The sequence below is a fragment of the Emydura macquarii genome, unplaced genomic scaffold (assembly GCF_026122565.2).
Source record: "Emydura macquarii macquarii isolate MOO-44397 ecotype Brisbane River unplaced genomic scaffold, CSIRO-AGI_Emac_v2 contig_2422, whole genome shotgun sequence".
Lineage (NCBI taxonomy): Eukaryota > Metazoa > Chordata > Testudines > Chelidae > Emydura > Emydura macquarii.
In genome coordinates this window covers 41,452,516-41,480,281 of record NW_027132559.1, presented here as the reverse complement: position 1 = coordinate 41,480,281, position 27,766 = coordinate 41,452,516, and the positions used below count along the sequence as shown (strand labels likewise).

Below are 27,766 nucleotides of genomic sequence, written 5' to 3'. Positions count from 1 at the left end.
TTATCCATCACAGGAGCCAGTCGATAGGCCTCGGACCTGCAGGTCTCAGGGCCAAGGAGACCCAGTCTGGTAGACTGCACTGGTGGGGACACCTCATTCCCCTTGTTACCCCCTTGAACTTCCCCGCCGGGGGTGATGGGGAGGATTTACCCCGTGACAGGGAGCAAGCCTCCTATCCCAGCTCGATTAACTCAGGCTAGTAGGGCTCACATTTGTGCTCTAAAAATAATAGCTCAATAGACAGAGCTTTGAAGTTGTGGCTTGGCCTGGAGCTCAGGCCTAGGGAGTAGGACGGGCTTCGGAGCCCGAGCTCCCGGGTGAGTCGCAACTTCAAAGCACTGTCTACACAGTTATTTTTAGAGCACCAACATGAGCCCCACTAGCCCAAGTTTGTTGACCCAGGTGGAAGGCTTGCTCCCACTCACTCCAAAATGCTGTGTAGATATATCCGAAGAGATAACAAAAGAAACAGACTGCTGAAAAAACCAGGCAAAACCTCTTTGAGTCTACATTGTAAGCTGTTTGGGTCAGAGACTGTCTTTTTGTTCTGTGCTTCTACAGCACCTAGCACAATGAGGTCCTGGTCTAGCTCCCAGGTGCTATGGTAATACAAATAAATAAATGACTAATTTGTTAGATAGCATCCTATAGACTTGTGACAATCTCTGGCACATCATAAAACGGATTTTTAGGGTCCCACAAAACACACAGTAACATCACTAGACCTTGTTCTAACAGATAAAGGGGAACTGATCACAGATTTAGTTTGATTTTAATCATGTAAAATTAATGGTTGCTTAGGTACAAGTGATCATGACTTGATCACATTTCTAATGTGCAAGCAGAATAAAGTCCTGACCAACAATATATATACTTGGTGCTTTAATAGGGCCAGTTTAACAAATTTGAAAACAATTATGAGCCAAATCAGCTGTGAGGAAGAATTCAATCAGAAAAATCTGAATGATAACTGGGAATCCTTTTAGAACACCTTAGTAAGATGCCCCAAAAGCCACAATCTCACAATTGAGGAAGAAGGCTTTGCTGGTTTAAAAATACCAACCTGGTTCAGAAGGGAAATGAAGTCAGCTATAAAAAAATTATATATAACCAATGAAAGAAAGGGGAAGCTGATAGTAATGAATATCAATCAGAACTTAAGAATTGTAGAATATTGATGAGGGAAGCCAACGGACACAAGGAGAAATCTACTGGCAGCAGAGTTTCGGACAATAAGGAGTTTTTAAAATATATTAGAAACAAAAATGGTATTGGTTCATTTCTAGATGGAAATGGTAGAATTATCAATAATAATGCAGAAGAGGCAAAAGCATTCAATAAATATTTCTATTCTGTATTTGAGGAAAAACAGATAATATCATTTCATCAGATAGTGATGATAACACTCTCTTCATTCCACTAATATCTCTGGAGGATGTTAAATGGAATCTACTAAAGTCAGACATTTTTAAATCAGCAGGTCCAGATAACTTGCATCCAAGTGTTTTAAAAGAGCTGGCTAAGGAGCTCACTGGACCTTTAATGTTTACTTTCAATAAGTCTTGGAGCACGGGGGAAGTTCTGGAAGAATGATAATGTTGTGCCAGTTTTTTAAAAGGGAAAAGGGATCACCCAGGTATTTATAGGTCTCTCAGTCTGACATCAAATCCCAGACAAGATCAAGGAGTGGCTGATATGGGATTCGATTAAAAAAGAATTAAAGAAGGGTAATTTAATTAATGCTAATCAACATGAGTTTACAGAAAAAAACTCCTGTCAAACTAATCTGATATCTCTTTTTGATAAGATTACAAATTTGATTGATAAAGGTAGTAGCATTGCCATAATAGACTTCTGTAAGGCGTTTGATTTGGTACTGCACAGCATTTTGATTAAACACAATAAAATTAACATGGCACACATGAAATAAATTAAAAACTGGTTAAATGACAGGTCTCAAAATGTAATTGTAAATGGGGAATTGTCATTAAGTGGGTATGTTTTCAGTGGAGTTCCGCAGGGACTGGTTCTTTGCCCTACGTTATTTAACATTTTTATCAATGACTGGAAGAAAACATAAAATCATCACTGATAAAGTTTGCACACGATATAAAAATTGGGAGAGTGGTAAATAATGAAGAGGACAGGTCACTGATTCAGAGTGATCAGGATCACATGGAAAAAATGAACAGAAGCCAACAATATGCATTTTAATACAGTTAAATGTAAATGTATACATCTAGGAACAAAGAACATAGGTCACACTTACAAAACAGGGGATTCTATCTGGGGAAGCAGTGACTCCAAAAGAGATTTGGGATCGTGGTGGATAATCAGCTGAACATGTGCTCCCAATGTTATGCTGTGGCCAAAGAGCTAATGAAATTCTGGGATGCATAAACAGAGCACTCATGAGGAGGAGTAGAAAGATTATTTTACCTCTGTATACTGTGCCCAGTTCTGGTGCCCACAATTCAAGAAGGATGTTGATAAATTGGAGAGGGTTCAGAAAAAAGCCTCAAGAATGATTAAAGAATTAGAAAACATGCCCCATAGTGATAGGCTCAAAGAGCTCAATCTATTTAGTTTAACAAAGAGATGGTTAAAGGGTGACTTGATTAGTCTATAAATATCTATCTGGGGAACAAATATTTAATAATGGGCTCTTCAGTCTAGCAGAGAAAGGTATAACACGATCCAATGGCTGGAAGCTGAAGCTAGACAAATTTAGACTGGAAATAAGGTGTAAATTTTTGACAGTAAGAGTCATTAACCATTGGAACAATTTGCCAAGGGTTGTTGTGGATTCTCCATAAATAACCATTTTAAATCAAAATTGGATGTTTTCCTAAAAATTATGCTCTAGGAATTATACTGGGGAAGTTCTATGGCCTGTGCTTTGCAGGAGCAAAGTGGGTCACAACCCCATTTTTAAGGGGTCACCAGGGCTGGCTCTGGACTTGCTGGGGCTCGGAGCTGAAGCCAAAACCTGAGCTCCACTGCCTGGGGCTGAAGCTAGAGCCTAAGGACTTAAGCCTTGGGTGGCGGGGCTCAGGTTACAGCCCACCTGCCCAGGGCTGAAGCCCCCGGGCTTTGCCCCCCATTCCTCTGCCCCAGGTTTGGCTTTGGCTATCCCACTCAGGGTGGTGGGGCTAGGGCTCGGGCTTCGGTTCCCCTTCCTGGGGTCGTATAGTAATTTTTGTTGTCAGAAGGGGGTTGCGGTGCAATGATGTTTGAGAACGGCCGGACTAGATCATAATGTTCCCTTCTGGCCGTAGACTCTATGAATTTATGACTCACCACTAGTTAGGAAAGGCATGAAATACAGCCCTATGAATCTTGTACACTTATTGTAATAAGTGAATGAACTGACTGCACAGGCATTCTCCAAGCTCCAGACTAGACAGTCCCTGGCCCTTGTGAATGTATGTCAAGGGAAGGTCCAAGAAGCTTTTTTCCTCTCACAAGGGTCAGGGACAAACTGCAGCCCCAAGCATGACAGAACAACTACAATGCCACAAATCACTCCAAACAGGATAGGGAGGAGATGGCCTCATGGCCCTGCCTCCCATGCCCATGCCACATTGCGGAGAAGGCCCAGCACAATGAGGGAAGTAGACAGCACTGTTCAAAAGCATAGTGGAGACTGTGCTTGCCCCTTGTGTACCAGTAAGCTTAGAGATAGATTGTGTCTCACAAAATCCATTCCTGAGCTATGTCTAGGGGGCACATCTCCACACCACGGCTTACATAGGCTGTGCTTTATTGGCACTCATGAGATAAATAATAATGTAATTTTATTTTGTGTCACCTCCACCACTACCCTACATCTATTCTATTCTTTTCCTAGGTTCTTATGCTGCACTTCATCAAGAGTGGGATTTCACTCAACTGCAGCCCAGAAAAATCAAATGCTATTTTCTCACACAGGGACACTGAATTCCTTATGGACTTCATTTTCAAAATGTTTGCAATTTGTGTGCAAAATTATCATGATTGTGTGTGAGATGCTTAGCTAGCCATTTATGCATGCATATACCTAATTTTCATGCATAATTGCCTAATTTTTATGCATAATTTATGTGCATTTTATTACACACACTCATTTTTTAAAATCAGGCCCTACATGTGTCAAATCATATGACTTAATTTCCACACTAGGCATTTCTGATCCAGCTCAATTACATAATTCTAACTCTAAAAGAACTTCAAAGCCCAGGAAAACAGCAGCAATGCAGAACTCTGAAACCCTCACAAAGCATATTCTTTTTCCTTTTTTAATGTTGTCTTTGTTGAATCTTTATTTGTCTTGTCATATAATTAGAATAATTAATCACAGGAATATTTATGCAATACGTGTCTTTTATGGTTATCAAAATCTTCATCTTTGCTTTGACCTGTAATAATTTCTAAAAGCAACTTATTGCTTAATATAAATTAATTACCATGTACAGTATCACTTCACTAGCTCACATTGTTTTCAGTGATGCACAAGAGAGATTAACACTGATTTATTTATTATGTATGTACATTGCACAATGGGACCCTGTCCCTGACTGGGGCCACTATGTGCTACCGCAATGCAAATAATAGCTAAATGGTAAATTTATTATTTATCAGTAAACAAGAAATATTCATTCACTGGTTCAGGCCCAAAAACTCTGTTCCTGTTTTTGTTAGTGACAGGTACCTAGTTAAAAAGACAATAAACCTAGTAGTCCTGAGGTAACCAGGTCTTACACTCCTTTGGTTGGCAGGGGCTGGAACAGTTGACTCATTTACAGGCCCATTGATACATTCTAATAGCGGTCATTAAATTTACCCGAAATAGTTACGAAGAGCACAGTTAACATCATAGTATACTGAAAAATTAGAGACAATTCACTATGTCAATATGGGCAGCCACAAATCATGACACATATTGTTGAGTACTGCAAGATGACAGCTTTCTGGAGGTCTTCATGCCTTAAACATTGTTGATAAAAGAACGCTGTGACTTGGCTGGACTGGATTGCATATGCCAAATAAATAAATAAATACTGAAATTCAAATCTATATTACAGGAGGAGATGTAGTGAACCCTATATTTAGACTGCCTAACTCTTTATATAATAAAAGATTTTGCAATATTTTGGAGGAGCTCTAACACCTCCATTATTTGCAGAAGGACTTTGAAATGCAGCAGGAAGAAAGCCCTTTGGATAGAAAATGGCCTTTTCTTTGTCCCTTGAAATTCCATTTATGTTTAGCTGGCCTATGTTGCTCAGGAAAATTATAATAGCATGAACATTCTAAGCAGAAGCAGCAGAACATTTGGGAGTTGCCAGAACAGCTGTAGCAGAGGGAGTTAGGGCAGGAGAGGACAAAGCTACACTAGGTTTCCCACAACCACTTCTGGCCCCAGCAGCCTATCTCCTCCTTTGGGAGCACCAAATGAGGTAGGAGCATCTCCAGTTCTGAGGCAGCGGGAAGGAGTTATGCCAGACCAGTCTTCCAGAGATTCAGCACTGACCTTAGCAGCCCATCCTCCCTTCTGGGATAACAGCCTTCTCCTGTCAACAGTTAATGTAACTCAAGTGGCAGCGGTCTGTGCTGCTATGGAGAAGGTTCAAAACCTGCTGTTGGTGTGTGATGGAGGGGCTGTTACAGAATTAGTTTTCCCTTTAAAACAAACTAAGAAATTTCATACAAAATAGTATGTTAAAAGAACATTATTAAGTTTGCATAGTCAAGCACTCAGTAGTTAGAACTAAGGTTGGATAGGCAGCTTTAATTCTGGCATTTCCTGTTTTTGAGCACATGCATTGATACCATCTTTAATTACATGATCACATACTCTTTTTCCTGCAGGACCCCTACAACATTCAGTGCACAGGATGGATTCACAAGAGGGTTGAATTAAGATTGTATGGACAACTGTAAATCTGCCGTTTCCTAACTGTCAGTTTGGCTTTGCAACTTAAATAAAGTTCCTTTAATACAGTTTTTTCAATGTATATATACGTATGTAAGAAATACGAGAGCATCAGAAAATGTGCCTCATGAGATTATTTTCTCAAATTTAAACTTAATATTCAGAAAGCCCTGGCATCGTTAATTCTTTAAAAAAATTCACCACAATAAGAAATTGTATTTCAATGCATATTACTGAATAACCTATCAATGATATCTAGGAATAACAGGGTAGGTATACCCTGCACTGCTATCTGAAAAACAAGTTTGACTCCCAACCCTAATAGTCTCCATCCTGGAAGGAGACAGCTTCATGTCATTCAGTGGGAGCTCACTGTGGTCAGTTAAGGACTGGTATCTATCGGTTCCGAATCTAATCCCTGTCCACTGCATCTAAGAAGGACAGTGATCATATTACAGGAGCTTGAGGGCAAGAGGGTGTAATGGCCCAACAGATTTTGATATCTTCCACTGGATAGGGTCCAAACATAATCATTATCATCTCAGGTTAGAGTCACTCTCTTTCCTGTTTGGAATTATTTTTTACATGTATAACTACTGTACAAACGCCTCCTCCAGATTAGATATTCAAGAGGCCTGTATCTGAGTCCTATGGCATTACAAATAATAAAAGGTTTAAAAAACCTGAGCTATGAGGAAAGGTTAAATAAACTGGATATATTGAGTCTTGAGAAAAGAAGAATGAGGGGGAACCTGTTAACAGTCTTCAAATATGTTAAGAATTGTTAAAAAGAGGATGATGATCAATTATTCTCCATGTCCACTGAAGGTAGGATAAGAAGTAATATACTTAATCAGCAGCAATGGAGATTTAGGTTACATATTAGGAAAAGCTTTCTAACTAAAAGGGTAGTTAAGCACTGGAATAGACTTCCAAAGGATATTGTGAAATCCCCGTCATTGGAGGTTTTTAAGAACAGGTTGGACAAACACTTGTCAGGGATGGTCTAAGTTTACTCTGTCCTGCCTCAGCGCAGGGAGATGGACTTGATGACTTCTCAAGGTCCATTCCAGCCTACATTTCTATGATTCTGTGATTTCTGTGGGATGGAGGGAGATGAACAAATTTTCTGTGGCATAAAAGTGTTCTGTCACCAACATGCCCCTAAGTTGTTTCATAGCTGAATTATCATCAGAAAGATGAGCAACACCGAGTCAAAAACAGTAAAGTCACCAACAAAGGGTGACTGCTCTGTGCCATCAAAGAACTCTGCAGCAAGCAGTAGCAATGCAGCTATAGTAACCATATCTAGGAGGAAGGACTCCTCCATATAGCCAGGCATTTGTGCGTCAAACATATGTAAAAAAACAGCATTTGATTGAGGTAAGACTTCTTATAGTGCACAAGGGAAGGCAATTTGAACTTCTAGCTCAGGGGTCTTCGTGTCTGTTACTGGGCATCATCTTAAGTCTGCAGATGATTACCCATTTCTGAAAGCTACAATGGCATTAGATTTCAACTGAGTTTAAAAAAAAAAGAAAAAGAGAGAGAGAAACGTAGAGTGATGCATTTTCCAGTTTTGAATGGAAGTTACTGCTTCAGTTATGCTTTATTAGTGCAGTTTTGAAAACTTTTTTTGGTCAAAAACAAATACATTTAAGTTACATTCCATCACAGTGTGGTTATACACAGACTGCACTGCTTTGGGTAGAGGCTATTCTTTCCTTCCTCTCTGAAAAGCACCTATAAGAATAATAAAACCAAACCAAAACAGTAAGATGTTCAAGGTAGGGACTAACTGTGTTTGTTTTGTACAGTGCCTAGCAGAATACCGTTTTTGGGCGCAAATGTAATAAAATAATAATAATATTAATAGCCAAACCAAACAAAAATCCCTCTACTTTTTAATAGAATAGTACAACAAATAATAATTCATTCCAATTGTCACTAGGGGTCAGTATTAAGACATATTGCCTTCATACAGTACAGCTAGTGAAATTCTGCTGCAGAATCCTCGTTCAAGAGTACAAACTTCAGTTGTAAGAGAGACTATTAAACCAGGAAAATCGATAAAATCTATAATATTATAAATTATCATGCACCACTGTTTTAAAATTTAGCACTCACAAGAGATCTTGCAATTTGTATGCATACTCAACAATATATCAAGTATTTTCTTATGTATTTTTGTACACTGATACTTCTATGTTAATTCTAAAAGATTATCTTGTATGGTAATTACTCTTTCATTTTGATCTCACTTGTGTGAGTCAGACTCAATCTATGATTTGAGAGAGACAAGAGCTTTGTTTAATCTTTCCCTTCTCTCATAGCTTCCACCATAAGTTATTCCCTAGGTCACTTTTAACAGAACATCAAACAAAATACAACATATTAAAATCAAAATATCTTTACAACATAGTTTTATGCTTTAACCTTTTGATTGTGGGAGTGACAGGGCAATAACCGGTATTTTGATGAAGACAAAAATTCCAAATGTAAACTAACAGGTTACTTAATAATATTTCTTCCCTTGACAGCTATTCATTTTTAAGCACTTGTCATCTGTAGTAGAATGTCATTAATTGATACGGAAAATACTTCTTTAAAAACAGTGGTAGGATTCTCAACACAGGAAAGGTCCATTTTGTTATTATTTATAAAGCATTGTCCAGATACAATGGACCAGTAGTTGAGCTAGATCACTGGACCAATGAATTTCACCAGGGGCTTGATCCAATGCCCACTGAAATTAATGGTGGAACTCTCCTTGAGTTCAGAGAGCACTGGATCAGGGTCTAGATCAGCCCTGTTGACAAGCAACAAGTTCCTGATCTGGACATTATCCTATAAAGTCCAGATTCTGCAAACACTTATACATGCAAGTAAAAAGGTGCTCAGATACTAAGTAATAGAGACCATACAATTACCCAGATAGACAGAATTTTACCAACATGAGTAGCCCCACTGAGTTCAATTAAAAATGAATATGAAAAATGTTGAACCCTCTAATCTGGTACCCTTGCTCTACCTGGGATGACATTTTGCATTCCCAAGAATCCTGATGTATTGGCAGGTCAATAGTAGTCACCAGGACTTGTGTTCTGTCACACAAGCAATCGTGAATGAACTACATACAACTCCCTTCAGCTCTTGATACAGCCTCAATAACCTGTTTTCCTCCTTCCTCCCCCAAACAAATCGTTAGCTGAAAGCTCTATATGTTGCACTTACAACAAACTATCAAGAGTACACATTTCAGAGGCTTTCACCCCCTCATTTTTGTGCATAGTGTGAATGATTTAGCATGGTTCTCTATTTAAGAGCATATTTCTTCCTTAATGCTAACTCTAGCCAATGCCTAAAATTAAAATGTACCAAGCATTACTAAGGCAGCTGTAAAAATGATACGTACACTGAAATAACAGTCCAGATAGGAGAGATGATCAGATCAGTTTATGCCTTACCAGCTTGTATATTTAATATGTGTGAGCCCATGTTACTTCACAGTGTATCTAACTAGTTTCATTTTACATTTAATAATTGTCTATATCATGGCTAGGTTATCCTATAAAAATGAAAGGCAGTAAGACAGCTAATATAAGAATAGAGCCTTATAAAATGCAGGTTCCAAAATGGGTTGTCCAGAATGGAATATTTCTTTTCATGTCCAATAGATGGCAGTGATGTTATAAATTAATAGTAAAACTTTGCTGAAATATGGTAAGGCCTAAAAAACCCTGTGAAATAAGAACCAATTCTACTAGCATTAGTATATATTTTTGGATTTCTGCATAATTTATATTATTGATATAGATTTCACAGAGCTGGGACACTATAAATAGATACATTTCACAGACTTTTTTCATGCAATTTATTTGACAATGGCATTCTGGTGTTCATGTGACTGTCTGAAACTTCATAGTTATACAAATCAGTATTGCAATAGGATGGTTGGAGGGCCAAGCAGCCTAGTGGTTGGAGCACCTGATTTCTGGCACATTGCTTCTCTAGCAGAGATGCCTCAGTCCTTAAGAAGGTGTGGTAGCGGGACCCGGGCCCTCCCTCTCAACTGGGTTCCAGCCCAGGACCCTGTGTGATGAAATGCCAGCAGGGCTCTCCCAACAGAGTCTAAGACCACTGCCCTGGGATACTACCTACCTCTGTCCCTTCAGTGCAGGGCATGGCCCCATAGTCCAAACAGTCTGTAGTGGCTCAACTCAAGTAGTTCCCTTCTGGACCTCTTGCGGTATTCTCCCACAGCATCAGGTTCCTTTGGCCGGGGCCGATGTAAGTGTGAAGGGACCTAATCCCAAAATGTCTCTCTAGTTCAATCAGACAGTTCAGTTCGCTCATGGTTGGGTGTTCCTTCAGGGGAACACCCTGCCCTCCCGAATTTTGTACCATACTATATTTTACGAATGAAGATGGCACTAGCGGCGGCTATAACCACCCCAACATTTGCCTTAGCCCTGCCCCCCAAGCCACCCCTCCCAGAGCTGAGCATGTGGCCAGCAGCCGCCACACTCTGGCCGCCCAGCTCCCACCACTGCTGTTGTGGTAGTCTCCCTTTCTTTGGGAAGCTGAACCATGGCTGGCATGTGCTGGGGGAGCTTGCCCTATGCTACAGGTGGCCATGCCTGAGTGAGTCTCCACTGAACTGGGGTGGGAGGACATGGAGACTATCTGTGCTGGTGCCCCTAGCTCAGGAATGGGAGCTGCGACTGCTGCTGTACTGAACAAGCATCCAGGCTCCTGACTATTTAAACCAAAGAGACAGCATGCTGACATACTCACCTCAGGCGCACACACACAGTCTCCCACACACACACTGCACCCAACATACACACACACACACACACACACACATTCTCTCACACGCATTCCCCCAACACACACACACTCACACACACTGTCTGCCTCACACACTTCCCAAACACACACTCCCCTTACACACTCTCTTTGACACACACACACACACACAGTCTCTCTCACACACACAATTGTATTATTATTGTTGTTGTTGTTACTTCTTGGTGCTTCCTGTCAAAATGTGCCATGTACATATATTCTCTGTATTTTTATTCTTTCAACATTTGTTAAGGATTATGGTACTGTTATTTTAGTTTTTTTACTAGTCTGTGCATTTCATAGTTTATTTCTCTCTTATGTTTAAATGTAATTCTTTGAGTAGTGAGTTCTAAAATGTCTACCTTTTCCTGGCTGGAATAATTATCATTATTACTTGTATTACCATATTGTGTTTTGTCATTCATTATTTGAAGTGGTACAATCAAATAATAATATCCTTCTAGAAAGTAAGTTTAGCTTGTACTCACCTTAGCAGTGCCAGTTTAAAAAAAAAAAAAAAAGCTAAACACAACTTTAGACACTGCAGATGAAGGTCACTTATTTTTAAACTGTATTTTAATTAATAAAGTAACTTAAAGTTTGTATGAAAATAAATGCAGTTCCAAGTCTGATACTAACAGGAACGATGGAGTCAAATGTTAGTGTGTCACATATATGATTGTGATCACTAAACATAAATGCCAAAATAATTAGAAAAATAAATTCCCATTCTTAACAAAAGAGAAAAAATCATGTAAGTAAAATTAAAAAGTAAAATCAAGTAAATACATTTTTAATGAAGTAAACAATTGACTTGCGTGAGCAAGTAGCAATGCCACTTGCTCCATGCATCCAGGTCAGTTTCCCCACATGGGTGCAGGAGGGAGGTGCAGGGGGAAAGTGCAGAGGTTAGGAGTAAAGGGGCCCAGTGAAGGGGTTGGGAGTACAGGAGGAAGGTGCAGGGATTAGGGGCAAAATGCAGGGGTTGGGGCAAAAGGGGCCCAGGTGCAGTGATTAGAGGCAAAGAGAGATGGGGAGCCTGGGGAGTCCACAGGGGCCAGGGCACCAAAATATAAGTTCACTCTGGCACCATTTTTTCTAAGGCCAGCCCTGCTCTGGGTACCAGGTTGCATAGTCCACCACTACTAAAATAAAAGGGCAGCCTCTGGTGCTCTTTTCCAAGGGGCCGACTATGTCCATTCCGATGCACTCAAAGGGTGTGCTTACTAGTAAGAAAGGAACCAGGGGAGCTTTCTCTGTTGACTGAAGGGATGTGAGCTGATATTCTAAGCTTGAGCAAAAATCCAGAATGTCTTTATAGAACCCGGGCCAAAAAAACAGGTTAGAATTTGAGCTAGAGTCTTCTCCCTCCTGACATGCCCAGCAGAGGGTGTGGTGTGGGCCAACTGCACAACCTCCATCTGATAAGGATGGGGCACCAGAAAATGATTTTGAATTTCCTTGGTCTGCTGGTCCTTCTCAAAGTGATATAGGCAGTCACCATGAATTTCAAAGTGTGCTAACAGTCCAGCTCACTCAGGTTTGATGGTCTCCCCCTTTACCATCACCACTTAGGTGTATGATTGGCTCAGCTTATCACCAGCTCCTTGTTCTACCAAGCTGGAGAACTGGATTAGGATCTCTGACTCAGGTAAGGTAGGGGCCTCCCCATCGGGTTGGAATGGGGCCCTGTCCTGTTGGGTCAGCTGCGATTGGCTGAATGTCCCCTGGCCAGGATCAGTGATCTCCTCTACACCTGCAGGGTTTGCCAGTTCAGGTATAACTGAGGCTGGAGTTTGGGAGACCACGGTGTCCAGAAAGAGTCCCTTAAACTCCTTTAACAACTTCTCAAAATAGTCTGTCTTGGCCAATAATGATGGGATAAGCAAATGTCAAGGCCAGACTACTCATAGGAACTTTGTATGCTCACTCACTGTTACAGCCACTTGGATGTGGGGACAAGATTTTACATCCCCACGCATACATTGTAACAGAATCATGCCCTGGGTCAACTCTGGGTTTGGGACCACCGAACTCCGCAGCAGGGTCTGAGCACACCCTGAGTCCACAAGCCCCACCACTTCTATCCCATTCACCATTACAGGGCTGGTCAACTTTGCAGGGTTTCCTTGTCAAGCTCAGGCCCCTGGGGTCCAAATCTTCTCAAACCTGCACTCCAACCATGCAGGGGCAATCTTGAAACTAGTGCCCTGGAAGGCCACATGCAAAACACCTTCCTTGGTCTTTGCTGTTATGACTGGGCCCTCCTCTAGATATTTGGGAGGTCCCCTCTGTATGGGATCCCCCTAGTTCAGGGACCAGCGACATTCCCTTCTTTAATTCTGGTGGGTTGGCAGTTTCTCAGACTGAGGTGTACGTCATAGGCCCCGGACATCCACAGGCCTCTCGACCCTCAGGCCCTGCTAAATCCAGGTGAGTGGGGAGTAGGTTGAAGCCCCTTAATGACAGCTTCCATGACCCACTCTATCATTTGGCGGTGTGGTGCCCTTGGTCCCAGCAGGTCCCTGATGGAGCATCAGTATGATGGCCTTGGCCACAGATAATTTTCCATGAGACAAATGACATCAGTCATGGTTTTGGGATGGTGTCATAGCCAGTCTTTTTCTCCAGTGGGCAGTATCTGCGTGAACAGTTTGAGTGGGACCTGGTTGGTCACCTGAGCACCTATCCTCATCTCGTGGCTTCTGGGCAACCAGGTGGGGCCTTGGTCCCAGAGGGTACTGCTTCTTGTGGAAGTATTGCTTGCACATCTCTTCCACGATGTCCCAGGCATCAAGAACGGCTGCCTTGACCTGAGCATACTCTTGGCCTCAACAGGGTCTAAAGCAGGATATGCAGTTGAACCACCCCAGTTATGCATGGAGCCAGCACAACAGCTCATTGGTCTAAGGGTTACTGGGCAACCATGGGTACTTGCTCAAAGATTTCAAGGAAGGCTTCAGGATTGTCATCAGGCTCCATCTTGATAAGCCTGACAGGCAGTGGTCATGGCTGTGTTGAGACTCACTGGCTCAGCTGTAATAGATGGCTGTAGTATCGTGACCACCTGGTCTACCTGCTGCTGTTGCTGCTGCTGTTGGGTCACTAAATTGTGGGTCAAAAGCTGCTGCTGGTTGGCCATTTGTTGGAAAACTTGCTGCTGATGAGGATGTTGTGTGTTCTGTTTGGCTATCCATTTTAGCAGCTGATCCATCTCCATTAAGCTCTGGGAGGAGGTGTTTGCTTGAGGATGTTTTCTCCTGCGCCCAGACTTCCTTATGCAGGGACTTGGGCATTTGCCTTCATTCTCCACCCATTTTGTAATAGGGTACTTGGAAGGCCAGGTTGCCTAGTGGTTGCAGCACCTGAATTCTGGCCCTTTGCTTCCCTGGCAGAGGTGCCTCAGTCCTTAAGAAGGTGCAGTAGGGTGATCCAGGACTTCCCTCTCCATGGGTCCTAGCCCAGGACTCTATGTGAGGCAACACCGACAGAGTCCACACGGCAGACAGGCAAAATACACTGCCCTGGGCTACTTCCTACCTCTGTCCCTTCCATTTTGGGTGTGGCCCCTATAGTCCAAACAATCTGTAGTGTCTCAATTCAAGTAGCATCCCCTGTGGACCTTTCACAGCATCCTGCCTCAGCCTTAGGTCCCTCTGGGTGGGGCAGATGTAAGATTGAAGGGGCCTAACCCCAAATGTCTCTATAGTTCCATCACAGTTTTCTCACTGCTGGGTGATCCTTGGTCTCCTCAGCAATCTCCCTCAGTCAGGGATGCTGTGCTTCTTCCCTGGTGGCTGTCCCAGCTTTCAGGCTCCTAGTGACATTCCCCTCAGCTCCTCTCACATAGGAAGGCAGCTAGCTCCTGCCTCTTTGCCAGTCAGCCCTGAACTGAGCCAAGTTCTTTTCTTCTCACTCCAGGCCTGGCATTGGCTGCAAGTATAGCAGGGCAGGGCTAGCTGGGCCCTACGCTATCTTTAACCCTTTTTTGTGCTGGTGTGAGATTTCTCTGCTTCACTGCATATTTTTAAAAAGAAACCAAAAAGATGTGAAAATTTCCCATTGAGCACATACTGATATTCTCTTCTTCTCAAAAGCAAACACATTGAAGCCGATTCTAGCATATTTGTAAAAGCCCTGTGAAATTCTTTTTATTTGTTATAATTTTTGTATTATTTTGGGACATAGTTTAGAACATAAGAATGGCCATACTGTGTCAGACCAATGATCCATCTAGTCCAGTAGCCTGTCTTCCAACAGTGGCCAATGCCTGGTGTTTCAGAGGGAATGAATAGAACAGGTAATCATCAAATGATCCATTCCCTGTCACCCATTCCCAGCTTCTGGCAAACAGAGGCTAGGACACTTCAGAGCATGATTTTGCATCCCTGTTTTTTAATTTGGGGTATACATTTAAATTGAGCCTCTGATATGGTATCTGTAAAAACTTCCAATGCACCTTGCAGGGATTTCACTTGTGGTACTGTACTTTTTAATTTCTGTTTAACTAACTTCCTCATTTTTGTGTAGTTCCCCTTTCTGAAATTAAAAGCTACTGTGGGGGGCTGCTTTGGTGTTTCCCCCCCCAACAGAGATGTCACATTTTATTATGTCATGGTCACTATTACCAAGCAGTTCAGTTATTTTCACCTCTTGGACCAGATCCTGCCTTCCACTTAGGGACTAAGTCAAGAATTGCCTCTCCTCTTGTGGGTTCCAGGACTAGCTGCTCCATTTTATGCATTAAAAATGTTTGGTTTCTTTTTATTACATTCACATTAATAAAATACCTCAAATGACTGTATACAAACAAAACCAGTGCATAAATCGCATCTATACTATGTCATTTTACCCAACTTTATCCATCACCGCTGCAGCCAAATAACCCCCATTTCTCCATCCCCACTCAGTGACACAAACCTCAGGGGACAGAATGGATCTTCCTAACTTCTTAACTTTAAGTGTCCTAGCTGGACACTTAAAAAAGGACATTGAGGATTCAGAACATTACAGTTTGGGTGTTAAAGAAGAATATTAAAAGTTATCAGGCTAACCAAAACTGTGAATGATGAGGTAATGAGAAAGATGAATTTTAAAAGAGTACAACTACTTGAGACCGTAGGTAAGAGAATAACAGCTTTCTGCAGACACATTTCTCTCTGTGATTAGTGAGCATTGATTCCAGCACTCAGACTATTAAGAAGATTGCAGGCAAACCAGGAAGAGGAAGAAAGAGCCAGCTATGTCTGAAACATCACCAGATGGATTGGATCCAAAAGAGAGTGGAAGCTTTACAACTCTGTCATGACTGTGAAAGATGGAAGATAGTGATGGACAATCTCCATATCACAGATATCATCTGAAGAAGATTATAGTAACATCTGAAGCATACTTACAAAGCTCAAAATAAAGGTAACATTAAACTACATGTTTCATAGGGAACTAGATAGCTCAGGGTATTAGTAACAGAATAGTCTTTCCCCTCTAGTTCATCAGTTTAAATCCTGCAAAGACCACAATGACCAGATTTATTAATTATTTTTTACCAACTGATGTCTATTTGGGAACTTAAATGGGATGACCAGATGGTCTCAGTCCAATTCCTAGTGAATAGGTGTTTAAAGTACAAATCCCCACTATATTTGACACCTTTATTGGCTATCTCAGCAGAAAAGCAAAGAATTGATCGGGTAGAAATACTGAATTATCCTTTCATTATTGTAGGTAGACTTTTAAGATCAAGGTTGACACACAGTCGTGGGGCAACATGAGAAAGCCAGCACTGCCCATTGTTTGTGCTGTGGATAGATGGAGGCCTTTATTCTTCAGAGCTAGCAGTGGGGTACTTTTAATGCGAGCATTAATTCTACAATTTCTTTTAAGATGTATGCTTTGCTATATTGTATGAAAAGTAGGCATTACTTCACAATAAAATATCCCTAAAAAGTCCTAAACCCTTCTTACATCCTGTTACAGGAATTTTACACATTAACAAAGACAGAGTACACATCCTTCAAACCATGTAAGACATGCAACCATACTGCATAAAATGTGACATTGTAGAGTGTGTGTATATAATTCCAACAGGATCAAATTTTGAGGTCTGGCAGATTGGCAACTGGCCAAAAATAGTTATAATAAAAATAATCAGTCTTCCTCTTTCAAGTTAGCCACGATGCTGTTCTTGTCATACAAATTTTATATATGGCTTTATGATTTAACACTTTGGGGGGCTTATAAGAAGGAACTAATACATGATCAATAAAATGATTCTATTCTCATTAGTCCCACTTGGGACTAAAATATCCTCAACATCATTACACAGCAAATGTACATAATTTTAAAAATATATCTGCATTCCCATTAAACATATGAAGCGAAACAAAAAACAAAAACAAAACAAAAAACAAATAAACACCCTGTTCTAGGATGACTATGGATTATAGTATCTCAGGCTGGAATTAATTTTTTTTTCAAATTAAAAAAAAGGGTTATTATTTTCTCAGTGGTAAGCTAGAGTTATACTGATTTGTAGCAGCTGAGGGTTTGGTCTTATCATTCATGAGTCTAAAGTTACTCTTTGGCTTTTCTATGACTCAGAAATGAATTTGATTTAGAAATTAAGTTGGCAAGTAATTATAGTCACACAACCTTCATCCTGCATACACATTTAATGTAAATTATTGCTCTCTGATCTGCATAGCAGACCTAAGATTAGATTCATTGGTCCTTCTAAGTTTGGTGCAGGACTGTGTGAGGAGAGAAAAGTGGGTTTAAGACATCTTTACATTCCCCTGATCCTTGGCCTGCCCAGGGATTGGCTCACCTCCCAGTGTAAGTTAAAGCAACCTGAAGGCTGCTGTAATTTACATTGACTGCCCAGGGTCTCAATGGTCTGTTTCTGCAGCTGGATATCACCATGACCACATCCCTTACACTAGGGACTAAAGGAGGTGGCATAGAGCTGCCACACCAGCTTATCACCCTCAAGAAATTCTCCTGGCACAAGGTGAATTCTCAAAGGGTTGTACTGTACAAAGCAGCTGCAGCAGGATTAAAGTCTGGCCTCTTGGCTGCAATACTGTGCTCTCTTTACATGTGTGTATAACTCCCACTGATATTGACTACAGATCTAGGACATTGACTGGAGAATTTTTTAAAACTCAAAGTATGTCTAGATTAGTATTTTATATAGTCATTTATTAAATGCACACTTACTTTGCATTGCTAGGACTGGCTGTTGTCAGATTAGCCAGAGCTATGGCAGCAGCTTCTTTTACCTCTTCATTGTCACTGCTTAGCAACTGAATTAGCTGGGGAATCCCTTTAAAAATAATTGTACATATACCGCTTTAAATAGCCCATGGGAAGCTGCAAAATGATAATATGGTTCTTACTAAATGGAGCTAATTCCATCTCCTCCCCAGTTTACTCACCTTGGATTCCAAAAACATCTTTGCTAGCTAAATTCTCACACATAGCAGAAATAGCTTGAGCAGCAGCAGCTTTAGCTCCATCATTGTCGGTTCCCAAAAGGGTTACTAGACATTTTTCAACCTCTTCTTCATGCAAAATTTTTCTATTTTCAGCTTTACACAAAACAAAGAAAAAACAACAACATTAATCTTCTGGAAATGAGAAAAAGGACATCAATTTGATCTCACACATTTGCTCCTTGTTTTTGCTATAAATAAGAGACTAAAAGCTGGTGTGTGGTATCACAGTCCAGGGCAACTGCACCTGTATTCCTTTCTCAAGGTCCACCAAAGGCACTCACTCTAAGCTCCGGTTCCTTAGCTGTCACCTCTCCTGGGCAGAGACCCACATCAAAAGGCAAGCACAGATAAAAAGGATGCATTTTAATAATCAGATTTGAACACAAATAGCCAAATTCAGTAGAGAGTTTGTTCCTGGGTCGACTTAAAATCTCTATTTATTACAGTCAGAATCATTAAGGGATATATTCTTCCTTCAATTAATGCTAATAGGAGTTATATACCTGAAATGTAAAGGCAAATATACCAGGAAAAGAACAACTAAGCTGTGTACTTGATAGTTCCCATACACAGTATTATATGGACCAAACAAAAGGCAAGGGCAGATAAAAAGGTGAATTTTAGATTCTGCACAGTAACTCACAGTTCTTCATTAAAATGCAGCTTTAAAGAAAACGGCAAAAGACTTAGGGTTCAATCTTGCTCTATGCTGCACTGATGTGCAGGGTCTAGGAAGAGGGTATAGGAAGTCTCTTCTTACTATACAAGCAGCAGCACAGGATCTTTCCACAGCACTTAAAAAAGAGCTGGCCAATACCTTGACGGCCTCACCTACTCTAAAATGGGTGAGATCTGTAGTTTAAATGGCATGTCCAGCTCCCTCCCTTCACCCAGCTAGCATACATATTGCTGTCAGCAGCCCTGTTCAGGATAACAATAAGGTGCACACTAAGTGCAGCCTCACTCATTGGCAGGACTATGTAGCAAAGGATGCACCAGGCAGTATATCTGTTGCTCTTCATCCTTCTAATCATTAGGGCCGAGATCCAACAAAACACTTAAGCATGTGCATAACTCATGTTTTTGAGTAGTCCCACGGACAGCAATGGGGCTACTTATGTGCTTAAAGTTATATATGGGGCAAAATTTTCATAAGTCCCTAAGTGATTCAGGAGCTTAAGTTCCATTTACTTTCAACGGGACAGACACCTAAGTCACTTAGTCATTTTTGACATTTTTGCCACTGCTAATTCAATGCTTTGATGAATCAGGGCCTAGTGCAAGATATAGTCCTCAGTCTGTGATCTAACTGGAAAAGAAAGAAGATCATTTTAATGTTATTTAAAACATTTAAATGCATTGTTTACATTTATTATTTAATGTTATTTAAAATTGTTCTTTTCAATTAAAACTGAATTCTGTGATGGCTTTGGTATTGCTAAAAAAAGTTCTCAATTTGAGCATAAAGTTGTGAAACTTAATGAAAACTAGATTTTAAATCAAGCCCTATTACTGCAGAAATGGCTCAATGCACACATATCACAAGATTAGCTGTTTTCTCTTTTCCAGCCAGTTTCTACATATTTTAGTTCATTCTGCCTCTGCATCTGATGAAGTGAGCTGAGTCTCACGAAAGCTTATGCCTACAAAAATTAAATTTGTTAGTCTTTAAAGTGCCACAGAACTCTCGTTTTTGCTGTATACAGACTAACACAACTACCCCTCTGGAACTGTTCTACATATTTTAGACTCCTCGGAGCTACATAATCTAAATCACAAAGTACAATACACAAAAAATGGGAGAATTTTAAGCAACATCAGAAAGAAACTTGGCACAGCATTGATGTGTAACAGCCAACTCTCTCAAGAGGGCATTAAATGGGATTATAGACTGATTTGACAAGTAATAGACTTTGCTTCTGACCTGTTGCTTGCCAAACTAGTCTGTAATCCTGGATAACACTCTCTAGGGGGGGCTTCTTGCTTCAGTAATTTGCTTTGATACAACAAATTCATCATTGCTAAATGGAATTTATGTACTTTTTAAAAGGCTATTCTTATTTTTCCAAATGGCATGTGTGATGAAGAATGAACATCTTTTTATATATAGGTAAAAAAGATATTTAGTGCCTACATCAAGGCAAATTAAAAACATTAATACTGTGCAATAGTTCCTTTAAACTAGTAAATGCAGCCCTTTAAAATATATTAGAAAGAATTAGAAATAATCTAGAAGAGCAGATTTGATCTGACTTTACTGTATACTACAGTGTATGTATAAAGAAAATTATAAACATTTTAAGTTTCATTTTCCAACTGTAGTATAAGGACAAATATTTCTGGCTGACCATATCTCTATTTGCATGAGCTTGTCCATTTAGGTTTTATTATGAGCCTTTTATGTGCAATAAAAAAGCATCATTTTGCACTAAAGCACTTCTCATGTTCAGATGCCAACACCATATTTGCAGTGATAAATCTCTTGACCCCAAAATTATTTGAATATATTGATTTAATACACAGTATTCAGACACAGGCAGTCAGCAGAATCTGGAAGACCAACACCTCATCCAGTTTTTGAGCACTGAACCCATCATGAACTAACTCTTGTTGGTAGGGGTTTTTTCCTACTTTTTCTTCCCAAAACTAGGAACAAAGAGCCCAATATACTATTGCCCTGCACCTTGTGTAATCATTTATACCAATGCAAAGTTAGGGCAAAGTGAGTGAAAAATACTACTAAATTACAATTACAGCATTTTAAATCCATTTCGTTCTCATTTTGCACTCATGTAAACGACTGCACTATTTGCGAGACAACTGTGAATCAAGATCAACGCTTACAAATTGTAACTTTGGATGTACAAAATAAAACCCCTGCAAAGGAAATGTATTACATTCAGAATTTTGTGGCACACCAAAGCAATCTTTAATAGCACAGTAGTTAAACTCCAAGTTTTGCCTTCCATAAACAAAGCACTGTACTAAAGATGCTGTCCAAAATTGAATAAAATATCTGTGCCACCTAACTTGCTTTGTTCATACAGTGTAACCCTTTTGTGACATCTTTCTCAACAAAGAAAAGCTAAGACAAATACTTTTTTGAAGGATGACGTCCAAAAAAATAAAGTGTTTACTAGCATCGCATCCATCAGGAAAAAAGCAACCTCAGTGACAGCTGCCAACACTACTTATTTAAGAAACTGACATTCTTTTATAGCTAACTGCTGCAGTCAGAAAATAGATACATGTACCATCATAACAGAGGTACAATTTTCCATTTTAATGCAAGACCATAATTCTTTTTCTCTACCCTGCTGGAAATGTTCTCAAAATCCAGCTGTGTTCACCAAATCTGGAAAGGGCAGATTACTGTTTAATTATAACAGACTTTAATGATGAAGTCTCATACTGACTCAGAGCTATAATGCACTATATTGGATTTCCACACCAAGAAGTCATGCACTTACATTTTAATCAGAGTAATAATAGAGTAATAACCATACCAGATACTATGCATACTACTAATGCAATGAATTTACAAATGTTGGATGTTTAGTACTTTTACAGTACAAAAAAAAATCGTCAAAACACATTTGCATATTGTTGATTCTAATTTTCCCCTACGCTTCTCCTGGCAATGGCTACTGTTCCACCTTTTCTTCAGTTGAGATGTTAACTTTAGATCATGAATCTGGCTGGCTGCAATGTATTTAATGTCTCACTCTCCCTGGTGTCATGTCTCGGGGCTAATTTATTGGACAGTTTCACACCAGACCAACATAACATGCTGGCCCTTCATCTAACTTTCAGCCACCCTAAAGCTTACAGTTTTGAGGCAAATATTCTTAATTTTCTTCTCTAACCTCTATTTTTCTAATTTGTTTTATCTACACCAGCTACCACAGATTGAAGAAGAGAGCAACCGTTTATATGGAAACATTGATTCCATTTGTAAAGAAAGGTAACAAGAAGATGCATCATCACTGACAGCTATATCCAGTGATATAAGATCATTCTAGTCAGAATATGCATTAGGAATGTTGTACTGTATTCCTATATGTTTTGCCAACAGTTGTTAGAACATTAGGGCACTGAAATGCAAAAAAAGTGAGCAAAGGGGGCAGAGAGGTATGTGGCCAGCTGGGTCACTTTGCCCAGAATTGCCCAATCCAACCACTCAGGCCCAGTGCAGTGCTGGAAAGGCCAGCTCCACCCCAACCTCAGAATTAACAGTGCGACCGAATCTCTGGTGGAGGGGGAGTCACACAGCCAGTTCATCAATGGCATATAATTTTTATGCTGAGCCATTCACACATCAAGCTATTTCCCACATGTGATGCTACACTCTCTGGGGTGCACATTCATCTGATCCCCAGAGGGATCAGGTGATAATTAATGGGGAGATATTAATTGGATGGAGAGACACTGGGACTGCTAAGACTATAGTTAAACCCCATGTCGTGAAACCCCATCAAATGCTTCCAGGATGTGAAACCTGGGCTAAAGTTCCCCATGTAAAAGTCTTCACTCTACCTACAGCACAGATTTCCATACAGACTGAGGAAGGTCAGGAGCATTGGTTGCAGGTGTGCTAGCAGACATTCCATTTTCTTTGCTGTTGGGGAAGGAAACTATGGCTGTAAAGGCAGAATGGGTGAACTGGACCTCTCAGTTAGCTTCAAAGCTGCAAGGGACCACATCAGCCAAAATGCAAATGGAGTAGCTGACACGGAGAAGTAGGGTTGGGTATCCTCAGCAAGTAACAAAGAAACTGAGATAGCCACAAAGGGGAAGCTTGCCCCCAACCCCAGTCTGTGACTGCCTGATGGTCTGTGAAAATGTAAAAGGACCCTAAGCAAGGAGAAGAGGAAATGCTGCTCACATCAACTCAACTGTGGGGAACAAAAGCAATATTCTTCCTCCTCCCCTCAACAAAGCTGAGATTTAGCCACCTGGGTTCCAAGGCCTGACCTCCAAGAAGGTGACATAGACAAAGGAATTTGGGTATGGGAGAGAATGTTTATTATGTACATTGTTGAAGTTTGAAGTAATAAAAGTTACTGGCGGACATGCCACCCAGGGAATAAAACTGTGGGTTTCCCTAGGATGCCATACAAGCACCCTAGTTACACCCACTTCTTTATGGAGGAGATTTGACAGGTATTGCAACCCCATGCAGTATCTTTGGGGACCTTTGTATGACATTTATGAATGGTTTACATAGGACTGTGTTCTACTCTATAGGGAAGGGTTACATCTCCTACAGGAAATAAAACTGTTGGGGGTGATTACCCCTGAGATTGTGAACAACTCCAGAGAAGTTCCACCCCCAGGGTAGTTTATGTATACTGGTTCTGGCTGGGTTTCCCAGAGACTAGAAGACCAAAAAGAAAAGGGCTTTTGGTATAAAAGGATGAGCCTGAACTGAAATGGGGCCTTCATTTTGTTTCAGCAAACAGATAGGACCCTTCTGCATGGGTGGGACCCCTATTGGACAGAAGGTCCTGTCTGTTTGTTGGATCAGAAAGAAGGACCTGTGTTAGTTTAAACTTTGCCTTTTATACCAAAAGTCTTTTCTTTGTCTGTTGGTTTCTGGAAACCCAGTTTTAACTAGTATTTGCAAGCCTCCCTAGGAAATGGTACCTCTCTGGAGGTGTTTACAACCTAAGTGATTGACCTTACTCACCCCACACTGTTTTTCCTTCCTGGAGTAGCTGCGATAACTTTCCACTCCCCTCACCAGAGGTATTGTCAAATGTAGACTTATTTAAACAGCATCCTCATGGACAAAAGTGATGAGTATGCTCTACATAATTCTGAACTCAATGGTGAATTAAAATAAAAACTGTCTGTAAAAATAGGAACCACTCTATGAATAATTATAAAAAGATAAGTAAAAAGCTATCTAATTCCACAGGGGTTATTAATCTGCAGGCCATTTTAAAGTCTATAATATTCCTGTTACAGGAATTTACACCTTAACTTACTTGACATTTAGATGAGCAGTTGTAGGTTTAGGAGAGGGAACTAGCCCAATTATTACAATTCAGGTTTAACTACTGCATCTGAGGAATATTTGCTGGCAAACAACCCTTGAGATGTCAGGTGTCTAAAATCATTAAAGGCCCAAATTTTCAAAGGCCAAGATTCCTTTTTTGGAAGCATTTTGTACCCACATAAAAATAAACTCGGGTGAAATCTTAGCAGTTTCCATATCTAACTTAGTACCTGTTTGCTATTTTGACCACTAAGAATTGCAACTGCAATTCATTTGTGGAAATATTTTTCCCAGCATAATTATTATTCTCAAGATAAGAAGTGACCCTCAAGCTGGCTTAATATTTACCCCACAGGACTTCCAGAAGAAATGAACATAGAATCTTAAAAAGTAACATACGATCATAAGCTGCTTTTGCAATTGCCTTTGCTGCATTCTTCTGAATATCAGGAATGGTAGACATTTCTGCAAATGAAAGTAGCTTTTTAAGGCCCACTGTCTGCTGAATTAGTTGCATAGTATCCACATCCTCAAGACAATTTGCCACCACTGAAAGAGCTTCCACGTGAAGATCATTAAATTCCTAATAAGAAAAAATAAAAAAGTCTTCTAATAAGGATTAAAATATCTTTAACTTTTCTATCTCCTAGGATAATTACCATAATTAATAACTGCACATTCTGGTACAACATGAAATCCATTGTGCATCCTTTAAAAATATTTTGATAGACTTCACACCTGTATTAGCATGGAGTCAAACTTTGTTATAATTATGAAAAAAATGGAAAGATTCCCATTGACTTCAATGGGCTTTGGATCAGGCCCTTAGAGAGAACTGGTTATCTTAAGGTTTCAAAGAGCTTTATTATGTATTAAGCCTCATGATACTCCCACAAGGTAAATAAGAATCATTATACTCATTTTACAGATGGTGAAAACTGAGGCAATAGGTGCTCAAGTGACTTGTTCCAGATCCCAGAGCCTATGGCGTTAGGCATAAGAAGACTAAGCAATTCCTTAGAGCCCTGAGTAGCTCAAAGGTGCCCCCATTCGCTTTTTAGTATGCTTTGTGTGGGGTGGGGGCAAAAATATTCCTGCTTAGAGCCCCCAAATGGCTAGCACTACCTCTGCCCATAGCAATGGAGTATCCAAATCAGGAATGGAACCCAGAATCATTGGTGGTTAGACTAAATTAAGGGAACAAGATTGGCTTTGAAACTGTGCACTAGCACTGGACAAAATACAGAAAATGGAAAACTTCACGTAAAATTAAGCAATATGAATTCTTCCACTATTTGCAATACTTTGAGAAATGTACAGTAAATTGCCAGTGATGTCTTTAGAAAAAGAGTGTTAAAATCAAAATGATAAATCAAGAAACACAGCATAAGAACTAGTGATTCTCCTACTCACCCACCAGGCATAGCTATAACAAAAATGGTTTTCCAGCTAACATTGAGATGTGGTGAGATCTTATTTTTATCTAAAACATACTAACCTGAAAGCTTGAAAAACAACCAAATCTGCATCCCAGATGATGGTTAAGATGAGAGATACCCTTCCTTTACTTAATTATCTCTCCCCCTATTACTGATCAGTACCACAGTAATGACAAAAACTACCTAGACTGCTGCTCTTCTTGAGCCTCATTCTGCCATCCTGATGTTGAGTACCTCACTTCATGAGTGACCCATTGAGTTCACACACAACATTCAGTCTTGTCAAGTGAAAAGCAGTCTTCTTTGGAATGATTTGTTACTTTGGTTACACAAAAAGGGGCAAACAATTGAAAGGCAAAAATTTATTTTGTTTATATTTTTCAAAGAAATAGCATAAATTAAAATCTCTGGATTTGGTTTACTCTGTCAATTTATCAGCTCATTGGTATCATCAAACAGCAATAAAACAACACAAACATAATTTGTCAAAAAATAAATACTACTCCCCACAACAACAAATTTAAAATGATGAAGTTCATCTCTTTCTTAGGAGTTCTGCATGGATGAAGTTTGGATACAGAATATCTGAAACACACTTTTTCAAGTTTACATTTATAGTTGAATTCATATTTCAAGTAAACTGTACCTTAGTTTCCAGTATCTTAAAAAGATGATCTAGCCCTTGGTTTTCCCTCAGTATTATTCTGCTTTCTCTGTCATTGCTAATTACACCAAAGGTTTTGAGAGCTAACGATTGAATAACTGGATATTCAGATTTCAGCAGTTCCAGCAAGGCAGGAATTGCATTTAGTTCACGAACTGCAGCACGACTTTGAAAATCCTGCAGTGAAATACCAAACGGAGTAAGTGTAATTGATAGTAAAACATAATAGCACATTGACTCTTAGCTTTACATAAAGAACAAAAAACCTCTGATTTCAAACATATATGAGCTAATATTTTGCAACTTTTCATTCTGAAGGTTTCTTTCCATTTTGGCTAAAAGTGGAAACTGAAATAAGTATTCTTCAAAATAATATTCAAAACAATCTAAAGAACTTTGCATTCATTGTAATGTCTAGTTATGGCTGAGGAGACACTTTCATTTCAAGGTCTTATTTTTAGCACTTTCAGGAAAAAAATATCTAAGCTGAATACTGTTGCAACGCAGTACCTGATATGTCCACCTCTTGCCCCCACCTACCCACCTGGTGCATCAGTAAAACCTCAACCTGACCTTATTAGACCATTAGCTCACTCCTGCTGAAACTGACCTTATTAGGCAATTTCCTTGCTCCTCCTAAAACTGACCAGGTGACTGGGAGCAGCTGGCTACGTGACCGGTAGCACAGCCACCCTAACGGTCGGCTCACCTCCCAGCCAAAGGTTTGCCCTGATTCAAATGTCTCCCCTCCAATCAGGAGTAACCTTGGCCACCTGAAGTGATTAGTTTAAAGCCAGGGCACGCCCCAGGCTCCAGAGAGAACTCACCATCTGCTAGACACACCAGCTGCCCTGTTTTTCCCTCTCCCACTCCGGACTCCGAGCCTGAATGTGTAAGCCTGCTCTGTGTTGCTACTTAGCTTCAGGGGTGATGTTGCAATTTTCCCTGCTGGGACTGGTAAGATCCTAACCTTCTTTCTCTTTCAGTTTCTGTTTTAAATCTGCTCTGAAAGTAGAAGCCCCCCCCCCCACTGCTAACCTTCTCTCTCTTTCAGTTTCTGTTTTAAACCTACTCTGAAAGCAGAAGCCGCCCCTCCCCCCATTGCTAACCCTCTCTCTCATTTAGTTTCTGTTTTAACTGCCTGTTTGCCCCTTTGCAGTTAACTGCCTGTGTGACCCCCCCCTTCTGTGCAGTTTGTTTTAAACCCCATTTTGCCCCTTTGTAGTTGACTGCCCGTTTTGCCCCTTTGCAGTTGACTGCCCGTGTGACCCCCCCCTTCTGTGCAGTTTCTGTTTTAAACCCCGTTTGACCCCTTTGCAGTTGACTGCCCGTTTGACCCCTTTGCAGTTGACTGCCCGTGTGACTCCCCCCACCCCTTCTGTGCCTTGTAATTAACTCATT

General features: G+C 40.3%; 1 protein-coding gene across 1 annotated transcript in view; it reads right to left on the bottom strand.

Annotated features, from left to right (window-relative positions):
* Positions 1–27,766, bottom strand: part of ARMC3 (armadillo repeat containing 3) — a 69,376-nt gene that overhangs the window by 30,594 nt on the left and 11,016 nt on the right. Inside the window, exons 6-9 of the mRNA XM_067561709.1 lie at positions 26,348–26,542; positions 24,662–24,845; positions 18,202–18,354; positions 17,984–18,089 (exon numbers count right to left, since the gene is read on the bottom strand). Of these exons, the coding sequence (XP_067417810.1) occupies positions 17,984–18,089; positions 18,202–18,354; positions 24,662–24,845; positions 26,348–26,542 (638 nt within the window). The remainder of the gene's footprint in view (positions 1–17,983; positions 18,090–18,201; positions 18,355–24,661; positions 24,846–26,347; positions 26,543–27,766) is intronic.